Here is a 19,770-nt window from a genome sequence, read left to right as displayed (position 1 = left end):
CATTTTATTATGCCTCACTTTACTTGTTGCCAGTGGCTAATAACAGATGTTTTTTGGTCGCACAGTGATTAATTTACTCGCATATGTGAGTGATTTATTCACAATATTGAGGGCTGAGTTAAGATTTGTCGTTGTCCTCAACCAAATAACGGATTGAATTCTCCCGTGCATATATCTGCGAGTGTGCGTGCGTGAGGTTACAGCAACGGGTGAGGATTTGAATGGCGCGCGCGCGCACGTGCGAGAGAGAGAGCGCAAAACACAGCCTTTTATTTGATGTTATTATGAGATTGAGAAGTGTAAAAATATTTTCGGTTCATAATGAGACCGTGGCGGGGCAAATTAGACTAGTCAATTAATGGGAAACTGCCATTTGGATTAGCTACTCATATGGACTCTCATGTTTTTGGCTAATGCAGGACACTACTGAATGATGCGCATCAGAGGGGATTTAGAAGCGGGTATACGCAATGCAGACTTTTAAGGAAGTGGGTATATGTCGTGTACCTGCGTATACCCTGCACTACATCCCTGAGTTTTACAACATGAATGCTGCTCAGATTGCATAGTTTGTTGAAGAACGATGACAGTGGGTAATTCTTTCAAGCGAGATCTCAAACTATGGAAATATATCAGTAGTTCTCAGATTTCACTTTTATGGAAAAAAGTGCTATTGGACGTTTTTCAATGAACGCTTGTAATGGACAATTGACCCAAGTGTGGCGAACAATCCAGTTCGCCACACTTGGGTCAATTGTCCATGACAAGCATTCACTGAAAAACATCCAAAAGCATGCCAATTGCATTTTCATAAATGTATGAAGTCCCGTTTTGATATTGCATGTTTTCATTTGTACTCCTGGCACAAATAACTAAATTGCTGTTTCTGGAGCATAGCTATCTTGAAACCGAGATTGAATATCAATGTTGAACCCTTAGACCTTTGAAAAGATGTATAATTTGTTAACATTAATTACATTTATAGACTGTAAATTATATATTAAATGTAAGCAGAGTGACGTCACTACCGCGTGCGGTCGATTGCGTACCAACAGGCTAATAAGTATTTTAAAAAATAGTTAACCATGGTTTTTGTTGGAGAGTGAGCTTTTGTAGATTAACCTATAGGGGCAATCTAATGCTTTTTTGGCTTTGGCTTAAGAGTAGCAAAGAAGAAAATGTTAGCAGATATTGATTCCACCTGGACTTGACTCAAGTGTATTGCTGGTTGTGTTCCCTGAGTAAATCAACTTCTTTGAACGGATTTGTCTCCTGCAAGTTATTACATTTTGGCAACAAAGATGGGATCAAGAAAAGAAATGCCTTGAAAAGGAGAAAGTGTTGGAAGGTGAATAAGTTAAATCCATACAAGTTGGAGCTTGGGAAAAGAAGATGGCCAACATGGTAGGAACAGTCACACCTTTTGATAGTCAATCTCAGTCTTGGGAAGGATATTGTGAAATCTTGCAGCATTTTTTCAAGGCAAATGAAATTACAGAAGCAGTCAAGCAAAAAGCAATATTGTTGAGCACTGTAGGAAGTCAAACATACAGTCTACTTAGGAATTTACTGAGCCCAGTTAAACCAGGAACAAAGACATTTGGTGAATTATTAGAATTGCTTAAAGGCATTTCAATCCAAAACCTAGTGAAATTGTACAGCGGTTTAAATTCAATTCAAGATCAAGAGAAGAGGGGGAAACTGTACTTGAGTATGTGGCAGTGTTAAGGAAATTGGCTCATGATTGTAATTATGGAGAAAAATTGACAGAAATGCTTCGGGATAGACTGGTATGTGGCATAAATGATGACCGTATTCAACGTAGACTGTTGGCAGAAGCAGATCTAACCTTTGAAAAGGCTTTGAAAATAGCTCAAGCAATGGAAACGGCCAATAAGGATGTAAGGGATTTGCAAGCTAAATGCTCAGAAACATCCATGTCAATGAGAGTGCATAAAACGTCAGTAAAACAAGAAGAAAGGCAAAGTAAAGCATGTTACAGATGTGGAAGCTTGCAACATTTGGCCAATGAGTGCAGATTTGTTTTTGAGAAATGTCACCAATGTGGGAAACAAGGACACATAATGAAAGTATGCAAATCAAAAAGTTTCAGCAGAGACACAAACTTTCAAGGGGGAGAAAGACGTAAGAGAGTTGTGACCAGAGGACAGAGATCGTATTATGTGGGCAGAGATGAAAAAAGTGCATCTGATGAAGAGGGTATTTTTACAGTTCACAGTTTGAAAGAAACCGAGATTCCAAAGGTTGCTCCACTGACTATCACACTGGCTGTTAATGAGTCAATTATACCTTTTGAAGTGGATACCGGTTGTGGTGTGACTGTGATGAATGGGTCAAAATTTTCCAAATTATGGACAAAGTATAAAATTCCAGAATTAAAGACCTGTTCTTTGAAGTTAAAAACCTATACTGGCCAAACCTTAACAGTGTTAGGTTCTGTGCAGGTGGAAGTTAGACACAAAGGAAACATGAAGGAATTACCTGTAGTGGTAGTACCCGGAACAGGTCCCAATTTATTGGGTAGAGGATGGATTAAGGAATTGGGCATGGAATGGGAGGCTATACATAAGATTCAAGGGGTGGAAAATGTAACCTTGACTGAAGTGCTTAGCCAACATTCAGAGTTGTTCAAAGAGGAATTGGGTGAATTGAGAGGTCCACCAGCAAAGATTTATGTGGACAAGGAAGCGGTCCCCAGATTTTTCAAAGCCAGACCAGTTCCTTATGCAATTAAGACGAAGGTAGAAGCTGAAATAGAACGTCTGTTAAAAGAAAAAATCATAGAACCAGTTAAACACTCTGAATGGGCTGCACCTGTAGTGCCGGTTTTGAAACTGGATAATACTGTACGACTATGTGGTGACTACAAGCTAACTGTAAATCGAGTTTCAAAGTTGGAACAATATCCTATCCCTCGAATAGATGATTTGTTTGCAACATTGTCAGGTGGGCAAAAGTTTACCAACCTGGATATGAGCCATGCTTACCACCAGATTGCATTAGATGCGGAGTCCAAGAAATATGTCACAGTGAATACCCACAAGGGCTTGTTTACTTACCGTGTGTTACCCTTTGGAGTTTCTTCTAGTCCTGCCATCTTTCAGAGGACCATTGAAGGAGTATTGCAAGGTCTTCCGTATGTGGCAGTTTTCCTGGATGACATCCTGGTGACTGGTCGTAATGATGAGGAGCATCTCCAAACGCTCGCCAGGGTATTGGAAAGATTGCAGGAAGCAGGACTGCGGTTGAAACGGAGCAAATGTTCCTTCATGGAAAAAGAGGTAACGTTCTTGGGCCATAAAGTAGATGAGACTGGCCTCCACCCAGTACCAGAAAAGGTGACTGCTATTCAAAACGCTCCCTCACCAAAGAATGTGACAGAGTTGAAGGCCTATTTGGGACTGTTAAATTACTATAATAAGTTCTTACCCAACTTGTCTACCGTTTTAGCCCCTGTGCACAAGTTGCTAAGAAAAGATGAAAAATGGAACTGGGAGGGGGAACAAGAGGCTGCTTTTGCTCAATCCAAGGAAATGCTCCACTCAGTACAAGTTCTGGTCCACTATGACCCCCAGAAGGATGTGATTTTATCATGTGATGCTTCTCCTTATGGCCTAGGTGCAGTTCTTTCGCATAAGATGCCGGATGGTAGTGAAAGACCCATTGGATTTATGTCAAGGACTTTGAATCAAGCTGAGCGGAATTATTCACAGTTGGACAAGGAAGGGTTGGCCATCATGTTCGGCTTGCAACGCTTCCATAAGTATTTGTATGGTCGGAAGTTTACTATAGTTACGGACCATAAACCCTTGTTGTCTTTATTTAATGAATTAAAAGCTGTTCCCCAAATGTCATCTCCTAGGATCCAGCGTTGGGCTGTGACACTAAGAGCCTATGAATACAACATCATCTATAAGCCTGGCAAAGATCATGGAAACGCAGATGCTCTAAGTCGGTTACCATTGTCAACATTGAACAGGAGGAAAGAGTCCTGATGCTGGAGAATGCAGACATAACCTTGATTACTGCAGAACAAGTGAGAGGGTGGACGCAAACCGATCCGGTATTATCCAGGGTGAGAGAAATGGTGCAACGTGGTGGGCATGAATTAATTGGAGCAGAGTTTGACCCTTTTACATCAAGAAAAGATGAATTAAGTGTACAGGATGGTTGTGTGCTCTGGGGGGCCAGAGTCATCATTCCCAGTGTGGGTAGACCAGAAGTCCTGAAACAACTGCATCAGTGCCACCCAGGAGTATCCAGGATGAAAGCTATGGCCCGAAGTTATGTGTGGTGGCCCAAGTTAGATCAAGATGTTGAAAGGTTGGTTAAAACCTGTCATCTATGCCAAGAACATAGGAACGTTCCGGCTGTAGCCCCACTGCATCCGTGGAATTGGCCAGAAAAACCATGGCAAAGATTGCACGTAGATTATGCTGGGCCATTCATGGGAAAAATGTTCTTGGTCTTGATTGATGCACATTCGAAATGGATCAACGTGTATCCCGTGAACTCAGCCACATCTGCTGCCACCATTGAATGTTTGCGTAAGAGTTTCAGTAACCAGGGACTACCGGAACTTATTGTATCAGATAATGCTACTTGTTTTGTTAGTGCTGAAGTTAAAGAGTTCCTGAACAAAAATGGAGTACAGCATGTTACTTATGCACCTTATCATGCTTCCAGTAATGGGTTAGTGGAACGGGCCGTACAAATTATTAAAGGCATGCTAAAAAAATGTGTTGAAGGAACTATTGCAACTAAATTGGCCCGAGTGTTATTCAGTTATAGGTTTACTCCTCAGACCACCACTGGTCTCTCTCCAGCTGAAATGTTGGAAACAAGGATGGAAATTGCGGTGTTCTCTGGACTTTATGCATCCTGATTTGACTAGGAAGATTAAGAAACAACAACAAAAGCAGAAAGCACATTATGACAAGAAGGCCCATGAACGCAGTTTCAGTGTGGGAGATCCAGTACTGGTTCGCAATTTTAGCTATGGACCGAAATGGATTCCGGGGAACATAGAGACTGTGACTGGACCACTTTCTTATAAAGTGATGCTTGGCGATGGGAGAGTGGTCCGAAGACATGTGGATCAAATTCATGGCCGACAGAAATTGCTGGTGAAATTTTCAGGGGAGGAAATGGATGGTAAATCTTCTGATTATGACTTTTTTGACAACTCTGCCTCTGTGGTTTGTAAAAAGACAGAGGCAACAGTGGCTGAGGACATTCCTGGGGAAGTCAATCCCTTTGAATCAGCTGATGATTCTTCTCAATCTGCTGAGATACCTGAAATGAACAAATCTGTTAGCCCTATTGTGATTATGAGAAGGTCACAAAGAACCAGGAAATTGCCTGGTTATTTGAAAGATTATGAAATTAAGTAAAAAAAAATTTTTTTTAAAAAATTAAAAAACAATTTGGGAATGAAGTTCATAGTATGGTAATTATATTGTAAACTTGGGGGGGAAGGGGATGTTGTAGAGTGAGCTTTTGTAGATTAACCTATAGGGGGCAATCTAATGCTTTTTTGGCTTTGGCTTAAGAGTAGCAAAGAAGAAAGTGTTAGCAGATATTGATTCCACCTGGACTTGACTCAAGTGTATTGCTGGCTTGTGTTCCCTGAGTAAATCAACTTCTTTGAACGGATTTGTCTCCTGCAAGTTATTACAGTTTTACTACAGTAATATTATAGCAGTAACCATGGTTAATTGTGTGGTAATTATGGTTCAACTAAATCCCATGGTTAAACTAAAGTTACTGTAGCGAAATCATGGTTAATTTTTGTAAGGGTAAACAAAACCGATGTTAATCATTTTCTGATTAGGCTCACAAAAAAAATTACTTGAATTATAACTAAATTATATTTTACATTACCAATTTTCACAAAAAGATCACGGAAATATTGGTATCGTATCGACAATATTAGACTTGAAATTATTGGTATCGGATCAAAATGAAAACAAGTGGTATCGCCCATCCCTACATTGAAGCACAAACATTTCAAAATAAGAGTCCCGGGTATTAAATTTGGACTCTTGTAGCCTTTGTCTGGCCCTCCCCATCGCAGGAAGGAAAGACTAAGAGCATGTAATATAGGCTACCAATTTTAAAATCTATTGGCAGATTAACTGGCTTTCTTTCAACATATTATCGACACAATCCAATATCGCTCGACCTCTAATTTGTATTTATTTATATAATGGCACGTAAACCAATTTTAATGTGATATATATGTGGAAAACATGTCTTTAGTATTTTAAACTGGTATATATATTGTTATGATCCCTGGTCTAGGTCAGGGTGTAACATAAACAACAAAACCAATTCCTTTAGTTAGCTTGAGTTTATTGCTATTTTCTTGCCCTCTAAGTTGTTTTCAGGGCCGTCTTGTGTTGACATTCATAAAACAATATCTTGAAAATACAGAATCAAAGAATCAAACAAGCAGGGAAAAGATTAGAAGCAAGATCTTCAGGGGTGAGCAAATGCCAAAACAATAAACCAACCAGAACTAACTTTCCCACGAAAACTACCTTTCCTGTGAATCGAAAAAAAAAGAACAAAACATACAATGAAATGCCCTATCTCCTTAACTAGCACAATAACCAGGAGAAAAATAACGGCCTTTCGGCCTACAAAGAAAACAAGGCACTCACCCCCTACGGCTTCTCAAATTAATCATAAACATACAGATACGATCACGGGGCACTGATGTGCTAAGTTCAGATCACACAGTATCAAAGTAGTTACACCATACTCTGCTTAACACAAGCTAAGAGCACATAAAATCACACGATTGGGCTACATTTTCACCGGCTGACAAACACACAGTACAACACCGGGGCAATCAAAGAGGCAGAGAGCACCCTCTACAGAAATTCTGGGGAATTTATAGTCCAAGCCTCTTCTCTGATCCAACCACCCATAGCGTTGCATTAGATCCAGGACCAATCCTAAAGGAGAAGGAGACAGCAGCAACAACAGCAAAAACAACATAGCTGCATTACGTCACAACCGTAACACCCCCACCCTTAAAATTACAAATTATTATTTGTAACCACCAAAACAATTCTTAACCCCCAAATTAACATGGCGCACGTGACAAGGCATCAGCAAGTATATTTTCACACCCCTTCTTGTGCCGAATTTCCAAGTTAAAACCTTGTATCAACAAAGACCAGCGCCATCAGTCTTTGATTCGAATTTGACATTCGAAAAAGAAAAACCAGGGGATTATGGTCAGTATACACCAGGATAGGGACATTACAAGCATCAAGATAAATTTCGAAATGCTGGAGTGCAAGCAACAGCGCAAGAGCCTCTTTCTCGATTGTGCTATATAATGTTGCTGCGATTTCGTAAATTTCCTTGAAAAATAACATACCGGGTGATCAATTCCCACAGCATCCTCCTGAATAAGAACTGCCCCTGCTCCCACCTCACTCGCATCCACTTCCAATTTAAATGGTTGTGAAAAATTTGGAGCTGATAGAACTGGGGCACTACACAGCAACGTTTTAACCGCATCAAAAGCTGACTGACACTCTGAAGTCCACTCAAACACTCTAGATTGACTCAGTAAGTTGGTAAGGGGTGATGCAACTTCAGCAAAGTTCTTGCAAAAAGCACGGTAATACCCGGTCATTCCCAAGAAGCGGCGCAACTCTCGTTTCGTTTTAGGAGCGGGAAAACCAATAATACACTCAACTTTTGTATTAACAGGACGCACTTGCCCTTGACCCACACATTTCCCAAGGTATGTCACAACAGCTTTACCAAACTCACATTTAGCAAGATTTAATGTAAGCGATGCATCACTTAGTCGATGAAAAACTGAATACAGATTTGTTAGATGCTGCTACCAGTAAGATGAACAAACGACAATGTCATCCAGGTATGCCTCACAGTTTCCTAACCCAGCCAGCACTATCCTCATCAGGCGTTGGAAAGTGGCGGGTGCATTTCGCATCCCGAAAGCCATCCTCTTGTATTCTAGGAAGTGATCAGGTGTAACAAAGGCAGAGATTTCTGAAGCCCTGGCGGTCAAAGGTACCTGCCAGTAACCTTTTAACAGGTCGAGCTTAGTCACAAACTTTGCAGCGCCAACCCTATCAATGCAATCATCCATCCTTGGTAAAGGATAGGAATTGGGTTTCGTTATGGAATTTACCTTGCGGTAATCGGTGCAAAATCGAAATTTGCCATCTAATTTAGGCACCAACAGACAGGGTGAGCTCCATGAACTGGAACTTGGCACAGCAAAACCATGTTCTAACAAATATGCAGTCTCTTCCTGCATTATTTCTCTCTTGATGGGGTTTACACGATAGGAATTCTGCTTAATAGGAGAGCAATCACCCACATCAATATCATGCTCCAACACTGTAGTTTGACTTGGCACATCAGAAAAAAGAGCAGGGAACTTTTTAATGAGCGCAATAACATCACTTTGACAAGCTTCACTCAAGTAACACAGATGGGACTTTAAATCCAATAAAAGCTTTGAATTATCCAACCGAGCACACGATACATCTCGCATTCGCAGCCCATCATCCTCAGGACAGTATACGGCTGCCATAGCTTTAGAGATGGAATCAGTGTTTTTTTTTTGCATATTCTGAAAGTCATCCTTTTGAACTACATCCCTCATTACATAGGCTTTTAGCATATTAATGTGACACACTCGGGTCTTTCGTTTTCTGTCAGGAGTATAAATGACATAATCAGTGTCACTTAGTTTCTGCTTGATGGTGTAGGGACCTGAGAACTTTGCCTGCAATGGCGACCCTGAAAGAGGAAGAAAGACAAGCACCAAATCATCTTCCTGAAAACTTCGAAAGACACTCTTTTTATCGAAGCGGGTCTTCATTTTAACCTGAGTACGGCCCAACCCCGAAAGTGCCACTTCACGAGCTCGGTGTAGGCGTTCTCTGAACGACTTCACATACTCAAGTGCAGCTAGTTTGGGGGTTGTCTCTGCCAGCAACTGTTCCACGAAACAGTTTTAATGGGCCCCGCACAGTGTGCCCAAACACTAATTCGGCAGGACTAAAACCTAAGGATTCCTGAGCGGTCTCTCGTACATCAAACATGACCAAGGGAACACCCTCATCCCAATCTTTCCCAGTTTCAAAACAGTACGTACGCAACATACTTTTCAGGGTCTGATGAAAGCGTTCCAGTGCTCCCTGTGACTCTGGATGGTAAGCACTAGAAAGTTTATGCTTTACTGACAAACAGTCCAGAACCTGAGAAAACAGCCTGGAGGTGAAATTTGTACCTTGATCCGACTGTATCACTCTAGGAATATCAAATGTAGAGAAAAATTTGACTAGCTCTTTAGTCACATTCTTAGCCCTAATGGTACACATAGGAATTGCCTCGGGATACCGCGTAGCAGCACACATTAGAGTCAGCAAATACTGATATCCAGACTTAGTCTTGGGTAATGGACCAACGCAATCAATAATAATTTTCTCAAATGGCTCCGACACAATTGGAATAGGATGGAGAGGAGCACTAGGAATTCCCTGATTAGGTTTACCAGCTAACTGGCACACATGACAAGAACGGCAATACTCTGAAACCGTTTTTTTTTCAAGCCAGGCCAGTAAAAATAGTGAAGGATGCGACTAAAAGTCTTGTTTACTCCCAGGTGGCCAGAGAGAGCATGATCATGAGCTAAACACAAAATCTGTTCACGATAATTATGAGGAACCACTACCTGAAAAACAGTCTTCCAGCTCAGATCCTTCTCTGATGGAGACCACTTACGCATAAGCACTCCATCCTCCCAAACATAAGCCGTATCCTTATCTGCTACTTCATCTTTTTGTACAGCCTCAGTGAGACATTTGACTAGAGACGGGTCAGCTTTCTGCGCAGCCGCCAGCTGTTCTTTGCCGGTCCCACACATAGACTCAAACTGGACTGCAACATCCTGGTCGAAATCACACCCCTTAGGAGAAACATCCTGCACACATTCCTCTCTATCAACTTTATCAGTCATAAATGTTTCAGACACATCTAAAACATCATCAAACTTCCTAGCCTGAGCACGGGTTACCGCACAAGCAGTAAAAACAGAAGGAAACTGTTGGCCCACATCAACCCGCTAACAAAACCCAGACACCCCTGGCTTGTCCACAAAAATGGGCTGAGGAAACACCTTACCACCAGCAATATCATTGCCTAATATCAAACCTACTCCTTCTATCGGAAGCTGAGCACGTACTCCCAAACATACAACTCCAGTGAACAAATCAGATTGGAGGTAAACAGAGTGCAAGGGAACTTTAACACAACCGAGTTCAATGCCACGGATTAGCACGCTAGATCCGCAGTATGACCGTTCTGAGAAATCGAGTGCGCTCTCCACAATAAAAGATTGAACCGAACCAGTATCTCGCAAGATCGTAATCGGCTTCAAGTGTCCCTGTTCACCTGAGAGAGATACTGAACCGTTCATAATAAATGGGTAGTATAAGTTTGTATGCGGATTAATAGAGTTCCACGCAGGGGGCGCATTATGAACTAGAGCAACTCCCTTTGGTTTCTCAGATGGTTTATTCTGATTCCAGCGCTTACAATCTGCAATCAAATGACCCGGCTCACGACAGAAAAAACACACACGCCTCTCTCCCTCACGAGCCACATTTGTATTACAAAACACACTCAAGGCTGCCTCTCTATTCTCTCGTTTTCCTCTACCCTTAAAAAAATCCCTTGAATCGTTTCTCACAGGAAATTCAACAGATGAACCATGTTTCTCTCTACACACAGACGGAGTAAAAACAGTTTTGTGCGTGAGCACAAATTCATCTGCCAAAACAACGCCATTAGTCACAGATAAGACCTTCTGCTCATTCAGATACACAACAATGTCCTCTGAAACACAACTTTTAAAGTCCTCTAGCAACAAGAGTTTGCGTAATTACTCAAATGTTGTAACCCTGCTTGCAGCACACCATTTGTCAAACAACACAGTTTTCTCGCGAGCAAACTCGCCAAATGTTTGACTGGAAATTTTCTGATGGTTTCTGAATTTCTGACGATAAGCTTCAGGTACTAATTCGTATGCTCTCAAAACAGCAGCTTTAACAGTATCGTAATTCAAACTTTGTTCAATAGGTAAAGATGTGCACACTTCCTGAGCTTTACCCACTAATTTACATTGCAATAACAGCGACCACAACTCTTTTGGCCAATGTAATGTAGCTGCTATGCCCTCAAAAGCGACAAAATACGAGTCTACCTCCATCTCTCTGAAAGGAGGAACAAGTGTAATGTACACTAAAAAATTGCTGTAGTTTTTACAGTAAATATTTACAATAGACTACTGTATTTTAAAATTTACAGTATTTTTTCCATTTTGCTGTATTTTGCCATGTGGGCGCATGCGTATTGGTGTGAATTTTAGAGGTCCAATAAGATACTGTGGTAGACCACTGTTATTGCATGTTCCTATGACTTCTGGAAACATGATTATGCAGTAAATGCTACTGGATATCATGCATACCATTGTAATTTTTTTCATTCTTTTTTTAAAAGAATGAAAAAAAGTTTAACGGCTTCACAAGTCAATAACACTAAAGTAATAGTCAACTGTAATAAATACAGCCTTTTTAGCGAATTATTTACACCTTTTAGACTCTGACATTTGATTATAGAACGTACACATAGTAGTTTAAAACTGTTGGCTTTTAAAAACTCCCAACGACATCGACGTAGCACAGTGCGTGTGATGTCATTTCGTCAATCGTCATCTTCAGCGGACATCTTGGCAGTTGGGACTTTCCACGCGCTCCATCATCACTCTGTCACCACTCAATTTTCGCGCTCACCTCATGAGATCTACGATTACCGGAGGAGGACCTCGAATGAGAGTGAGACGAAGCTGTAGTGTAAATGTGAAATCCGGTAACATCCACAATATTTTAACTATTATTTTTATTTTGTGAGGTTGCAAAATTGATAATATAGATTATTTGTCCAATTTTATTGATACTGAATTTGCTTAGTGAGTCCATTCACAGATTAACGATTAGCTGGCTATATTTTCTTCACCATGAAAGTTGGCCGGGCTGTCATTTTACTATTACATTTTTGATAACTGTTCGGTATAAAATTATTTTACATTGTTGTTGGTAGTAGACATGTAAGCTTTTAAACATTGCAATTAAATTGTGTAGGTTTTATGCAACTAGTGTTTAACTTGACTGCCAAGCCATTAGCTAATAGCACGTGTTTGTTCGATTTAAGATGCTGTAACGAAGTATTTTTTATTTATTAAATTTTATGTTAATATTACTTGTGGGTGCTTGGTATTTTTATTTGTAATTTAGTTGTTCAATAGAAAGCACATTGGAATTTGCTGTGCACATGCTTTATTGCTGTACATTTATTAGCTTGTGAATTAAGATTTTTGCAGTTAAACATGTTTATCTGTCACTTCTGTAATAATGAGAGCAGTACAATCCTGAGTTTTGTGTAGCATGTGAAATTGCATAGAAATGTGCCTAAATCAGGATTTAGATGTGGTGTACCTGATTGCCCACATATTTTCACTAAGTTTTCTTCATTGAAGTCCCACATATACAGAAATCACAGGGAACATCACCGGTCTGCTAAAGAGCATCAGGCACAGATGTGTGGAGATAAAACATTTAAATGCCATGTAGACTTTTGTGAAGTTCAATGTGGGACCCTAACACAGCTTTTGTCTCATTTAAAGAGACATATTCAGTCAGGTCTGGAGATCCGGTGCCCATTTGGTTGCAGCAGGACATTTAAGGTGAGATCTACATTTGCATCACATGTATCACGGGCACATCAAATGTGCTCGGTAAACCATCTGATAGAGCCTGCTATGACCATGGAAACTCCAGTTTCAGATGTCGTGTCTGAGAGCAAGAAATAAGAGGTTGTAGAGCAAAATTTTCCTGAAGTTGTGGATGAATCTCTTTTTCTAAGAAATTTAACCCTCTTTTATCTGAAACTGCAAGCTAAATTGCTATTACCTGAGTCTACCATTCAAGGCATTGTTGAAGAATTTCAAAACATCCATGACATTGGGCAGTCATATTTTCTTAGCAAACTGAGAGAAAAGCTTGCTTTGCTTGAATTACCAGAGGAAAGGATTAATGATGTGATTGATCAGTTGTCTAGGGAGGATTTGCTGACAGCTTGTAATAGTGGAGTTCTAAGTACAGCACAGAGGAGAAAGACTACTTTCAAGCAAGATTTCCACTATGTTGAGCCAGTCCCTATTTTGTTTGGAGTCAGTGAAAGAAATGGGAAAGAGTGCTTTGCTCAATATGTCCCAGTTAAGCAGACCATCAGCGCTCTGTTTCAGTGCCAGTCTGTCAGGGATCAATATGAGCAGATGCACTCACAAACAGCTGAAACTGATCTGTTTCAGGATGTAAAGGATGGTAAGAATTTTTCTGAAAATTCTCTCTTTCAAACTGATCCATCATCTCTGGGTTTGATCATTTACCAGGATTCATTTGAGGTGGTAAATCCTTTAGGGTCAGCTAGAAAGAAACACAAAATACTGGCAGTTTATCTTACCTTGTCTGATATTTTACCTCACAACAGGTCAAACATAGACCACATGCAACTTGTTCTTTTGTGTAATGAGCAAGATTTTAAGCACTTTGGACCAGCTCATGTTTTTAGATCACTAATTGAAGATCTGAAAGATCTTGAGGAGAATGGTGTTGTTGTGAATGATGGCAAAACTTTGAAAGCTTCTTTGTGTTCCATCGTAGGTGACAACCTGGGATCCCACATGATTGGTGGTTTTGTCGAGAACTTTAGCCGAAGCCTACATTTCTGCAGGTGTTGCACCATTGAGAGAAACTCATTCCATGCCACACCTTTAGAACCTGCTATGAAGCGAACTGTAGAGTCTTATGAGAGAAACATTCAGGAACTTGCTACCATTGGCGATAATGTAGTTGATGGAGTCAAATTTAACTCTCCTTTTAATCAGCTGAATTATTTTCATGTTTGTCAGCCTGGCTTGCCCCCCTGCCTTGGACATGACCTCTTTGAGGGTGTTGTGGCATCTGATCTTAAGTTGTACATTGATTACTTGGTAAATCAAGAGAAATGCTTTACTTTCACAGAGCTTAATCGCTATATTAAACAGTTTAAGTACACAGGAAATGATGCTGCCGATAAACCAGCTGAGGTTACCTCAGGGAGTGAGAAGCTTTGTGGTCACGCTGTTCAGAACTGGTGTCTTCTAAGACTTTTACCAGTTATTGTTGGACACCGAATTAAGGATCCAGAATCAGAAGTGTGGCAGCTCATTCTACTCCTGAGACAAGTTGTAGACCTAATTTGTGCACCAGCAATACTGGCAGATCAGGTTGCTTATCTGAAAGTGCTCATTGATGAGTACATTCATTTTAGGTGCGTTACTTTCCCTTCTAAGCCTCTCAAGCCTAAACATCACTACTTGTGCCATTACCCAGAGCTTATAAACAATTTGGACCACTCATTCGCTTATGGACTATGCGGTTTGAGAGCAAACATACGTATTTCAAACAATGTGCTAGAAAATTGCACAACTTCAAAAATTTATGCGCAACACTTGCAGAAAGGCACCAGCTTCTCCAAGCCTATTTAAGTGCTGGAAACCTCTTTCAGCTTTCTGTGCAAGTTGAAAAAGGCTCTGAATTTTATTCTGATGATTTTAACGAAGCGATCAGGGAATCAGTTGATCATTTTGATTTTCAGCCAGGCAATACATTAGTAGCTACTGAAATCACTTTGAAAGGAACAAATTACAGGAAAGACATGGTTGTTCTCTTGGCCAGTAATGATGATGGTTTGGAGGTTGGCAGAATTAAACTAATTCTTGTTCACCAGAATTCAGTGGTTTACTTTGTGTCTGAGAAACGACATGCTGTGCAGTTGGTGGATTTGGGTGTATACTGCATAACGGATGAGGACCCAAGAAATGTCTGTGTACTTCAAGAGGAGCTATTAGATTATTACCCTCTCCAGGAGTATAACACATGTGGCTTGTCTGTGATTGTGTTGCACCACTCTTTTCCATCTTTTTAAGGTATGTCTAATTTAGAGGAAATAAAACTTGCCATCTCCTCTTCGTTACCTGGTCTCTCTGATGAAACGCTTCAAAAGTTTATCCATGGGCTATCTGCTATTGGTGTTGAGACAAAAGATGACCTCCAGTATGTCAAAGAAGAAGACCTCATGGAATTCCTCAGGCCTATACAATGCCGCAAACTACTCAATGCATGGAAAAATGAAGGTATTTTTTTTAATTTAAAATTACTACTTGTTACTTATGTCTATTTGACAAATATTGTAAAATGTTTCATGTTCAAATTTAATTTTTTTAATTGGTTATTTGTGTTAGAACAATCCAGCTGCTCGAATCCCCAACGTTCATCGCGTCAAGTTCTTTCTGATATATCAAGCCCTGGATCAGAGAGTTCAAGTTCTACACCATCTCGTTCTACTGCTTGCTTTTCAGCATCTTGCGCCTGGGCTGAAACGTTTAAGGTGCCTTTTGAAGTCATGCCTTCTGGACTTAAACTTGCCATTGCAAATAATAAAAGACCATCACCAGCTGATCGAAGGAAGCTAGTAAGAATGTTAGTGGATAACATGCAAAAACATGAAGTAAACCCATCAAAGGCACAGTGTCAGATTGTAGTGCAGAATATTGTTAAGCAGTACCCGGACAGCTTTGCTGATGTTCTGTCTGATGGAACAAAAATAGGTAGTGGGTATGCCTCTTTGCTCATGCAAGTTAAAACCCGTGTTGAACATGTAAACAGAAACAACACATTAGCTCGTCGGAGAAAAGAACGACTACGATCATCATGTGGAACCATAAGCCAGAGCTCAAGAAGGCTGGCTGATCAATATGGTTGTGTCAGTTGGCAGCCAGAGGAGCTTCCTGCTGGAGAAAATGACGACACTCTAGAAGAGAAGCGCAAGCAAATGGTACTGCTTCATTCGACTGAAGGAATGTCTGGAGGCGATAGAGGAGAACTTCACAAGTTGATGGAGGTCACATATTACCGTCAGCGCCGTGATATAAACGCCACTCCACCTCCGCCACTGTCTGAACTAAAGAACTCATGGCCTTACCTGTTTTGTCTGAAGGGGATCTTTTTACATTTCCAATTGCTTACTGACATCTCACTGCTACAAAAAATCATGGAGAGCATTGAAGGGAAAGGAAAGAGGATTCTAAGATTTTGTCAAGAAAAGCCAACAAACAATGAGGTGTGTGCTGTTCTGGCAAAGTATCAAGAGGGAAATTCTCTGGTCCTGTGCATCTTGCGACTCTTAATGGCCCATTTTAAAGAGAGAACAGAATCCCTTCTAATTGAAGCTGATGTAAGTATAACATTTAGATTTTTAATGTCTTAAAGTTGTAATTGTAATGCAAAATTATTTTTGGTTTTTCTTAGGCAGCAGCAACTGCAGCCGACATGGAAAGTGAGGGATTACCTGATTCACCTGCACTGATCATCCAAGGTTTTTTGCTTTACTTTGTGTCTGTGTCTTCATCATACACACTATTCTTTGCTTTCTAGCTCTTGTACATCGATACCTCTTTGTCCTGTACTGTTTTTCACAATCACTTTAATGGCCATTTTCAAAATACAATTTTGCCACCTCTGTTCCTATATTCTATTTCACAATTCTATTCTCACTCCTATATTCCTTCCATAGGTAGCTCTCTCTGTCCCCTGTTTTTTTTTTTTTTGTTGTCTCTGAACCATTCTCTCCTTAGTAACAAAACTCCTTATTAGTAACATTAATCTTCATTATTAATCCATAGTTTATAGTGTCTTTATCTAAAAATTACATCATGATTTACTCACCCACAAGCCATCCTAGGTGTATATGAACTTCTTCTTTCAGACAAATACAATCAGTTATTTAAAGAATGTCCTGGCTCTTCCAAGCTTTATAATGGCAGTGAATGGAGGATGAGATTTTGAAGCCCTAAAAGGGCATCATCCATCATAAAAGTAATCCAGTAAAAAGTAACTCCAGGGGGTAAATAAAGGCCCTCCGAACCGATGCGTTTGTGTAAGAAAAATATACATTGTTAAGCGAAAGTCAGCTTATGCCAAAAGAAAGTAACTCCTGACATGATGTATGACGTAGGGTGTAAGCTTTAACGCCTCATGTTGTTCAAACAAATAGGGCTGTGTAACAAACTCAAGGTCTTCTCTTATATCAAATTCCTCAGAAATTTCCCTTTTAAAAATTCTTGTTTTAGACTTCTAGTTCATGTCTGTTTTATTTTTTATCCTCTGCACTCCCGTGTTCTTCGTTAGCGTCAGGTCAGAGTTCACTTTTTCAGCCATAAATATGTTGAAAGCTAGATATTTTAATTTATATGGTTTTAAATATGGATATTTTTCTTACACAAATGCATCGCTTCACTTCAGAAGGCCTGAGCCATGTGGAGTACTTTTATGATTGATGGATGCACTTTTTGGGCTTCAAAATCTTGCCCGTCATTCACTACCATTATAAAGCTTGGAAGAGCCAGGACATTTTTAATATAACTCTGAATGTATTTGTCTGAAAGAAGAAAGTAATTTACTCCTAGAATAGCGTGAGTAAATCATGGTAATTTTCACTTCATTTCATTCTTTTCAGACTATCCCTTTAACATGAGCTACCCATGAACCATACTTTTACAACACTTATTAATCTATGCCATGCCGTTTTTTTTTTTTTTTTTATAGGTGAATCCATGACCCCAAGCAAGTGGATGTTATCAGTTGAAAGGGAAGTTGTCCTGGGCCCATATTCAGAGGCATTTGTTGAGGGCCTGGCAGCAATGTTTGCGACCTATTACAACTTAAACCTTGCTTATCAGGATGATGCTGCATGCACGCTGGAATTTATTCAGAGGTATTTCAGAGCATAAAATCTTACTCCAATTTTCTTGATTTTTTTTTTTTAAGGTCAATTTAGGATTGAACTTCCATTTTTGTCATTGTAGACTAGTTAAGAATAATCAATTAGCATTCTGGATTCAATTAGCAAGAGTAGAATGCCAAGAGAGTATAGCAGTTAAGAAGTTTAGCACAAAACATTACAAATATACAACCGCAGCAAATAATCTATTACAAATATGCAAATAATTAAAATACTACAAACAATGCAAAACCATATAAAAAAAATAAAAGAAATTATAATAACAGAAAAAATAAATCAATGAAAGATAATTAATAATAATAATTTGACTGTCCCAACTTTTTTGCAACGTGTTGCAGCCATCAAAATCTAAACTTGTTTATTTATTAAATACAATTAATTTGTTCAGTGAAAATATTGGAAATATTTTCTTTGTACTTTTTTTTTCAGTTAAATAAAGTTCAAAGAGAATTGACATCACAGATTCTTGATTTTATTGCATTTTACAAAATGTGGTTGCACTCAAATACAGTACAGCTCTACCTTATCTTAAATATCTTAAGGAGATCATTTAACAGCTCCATAATCACGGCAGGCTCCCTTTAGACAATGCAGTAGATTGCAGTGCACAATGATTTACATGTTCTGTAGCCAAATTTTTAGAAATGCGCTTTTTAAAATGCTGAACATGAGGAATCCCAGCATAGAGCTCAATCTATAAATTCTGTACATAATCCGTATAATAATGATATAATCTGTACATTTTGTTTATTGTAAACATGGAAGGCTAAATATTTGTATATTTAAATTTCTGATAAAATTAAATATGATCTAACTCTTTATTAATTGAATTTAAATGTAATTTATGAGTTGTCTGACAAATTTTGTATTTTATTGTTTGTGTATACTGTTTTTTTTTTTTTTTTGATAATTGGATGTTGTGTTTTTTTTCCACAGAGGACTTGTGGGCATTAACCCGGAAACTGGATCAAAAGTTGCTGCTGGAAAGCGAGACAAGAAAATGCATGGAATGAACCCACATGTATGCACACTGTTACGAAAGCTAATGGACTTTGAATGGCTTGCCATTTAAACAAAAGTATTCCAGTGGAATTGATACAAGAGACTCTGACCTGATGTTCATGATTGAGGTTCAAGTATTCTTGCCATTTTTATGGATTTGGCAAATTAAAGGTAGGCACAGTTCAGACCATTTCTTTTGTTTATGACTGAAGTTCAGTCACACTTTAGGGATGTGTACCCTTTATAGTTAATATTTAAAAGATTAGTTCACCTCAAAATGAAAATTTCCTGATAATTTACTCTCCCCAATGCCATCCAAGATGTTCATGTCTTTCTTTCTTCAGTGGAAAAGAAATTAGGTTTTTTGAGGAAAACATTTCAGGATTTTTCTCCACACAATGGATTTCAATCGCAACCAACATGTTGAAGTCCAAATCAATGCAATTTCATAGGGCTTTGAAGTGCTTCAAACAGCTCTGCATGTTCCCAGCTGAGGAAAAGGGTCCTATCTAGAGAAACGATCGGTCAGTTTCATAGGGCACTTCAAAGCCCTATGAAACTGCATTGATTTGGACTTCAACATGTTGGTTGCGATTGAAATCCATTGTGTGGATAAAAATCCTGAAATGTTTTCCTCAAAAAACTTAATTTCTTTTCCACTGAAGAAAGAAAGACATGAACATCTTGGATGGCATTGGGGAGAGTAAATTATCAGGAAATTTTTATTTTGAGGTGAACTAATCTTTAAATGCTTTTGTTCTCAGTGGTTCTTTCCAAGGCTAAAGC

The 19,770-nt window shown here is 39.4% G+C and overlaps 1 protein-coding gene and 1 pseudogene across 2 annotated transcripts in view; both read left to right on the top strand.

Moving 5' to 3' along the window:
* Positions 1–19,249, top strand: part of LOC127655076 (uncharacterized) — a 50,132-nt gene extending 30,883 nt beyond the window's left edge. Inside the window, exons 2-6 of one of the 2 annotated variants that reach the window (XM_052142683.1) lie at positions 15,110–15,316; positions 15,425–16,416; positions 16,491–16,557; positions 17,787–17,955; positions 18,919–19,249. In XM_052142683.1, coding sequence (XP_051998643.1) covers positions 15,112–15,316; positions 15,425–16,416; positions 16,491–16,557; positions 17,787–17,955; positions 18,919–19,054 — 1,569 coding nt within the window. In that variant the 5' untranslated portion in view covers positions 15,110–15,111 and the 3' untranslated portion in view covers positions 19,055–19,249. Of the gene's footprint in view, positions 1–14,201; positions 15,317–15,424; positions 16,417–16,490; positions 16,558–17,786; positions 17,956–18,918 lie in introns of those variants that run through there. The other variant, XM_052142684.1, reaches the window with a different exon arrangement.
* LOC127654568 (uncharacterized protein K02A2.6-like) lies at positions 2,568–5,414 on the top strand (annotated as a pseudogene).
* Positions 19,250–19,770: the final 521 nt, after the last annotated feature.

Source organism: Xyrauchen texanus, chromosome 14, assembly GCF_025860055.1.
Source record: "Xyrauchen texanus isolate HMW12.3.18 chromosome 14, RBS_HiC_50CHRs, whole genome shotgun sequence".
In the NCBI taxonomy this organism is placed as follows: Eukaryota; Metazoa; Chordata; class Actinopteri; order Cypriniformes; family Catostomidae; genus Xyrauchen; species Xyrauchen texanus.
This window is presented reverse-complemented; position numbering and strand designations above follow the sequence as displayed.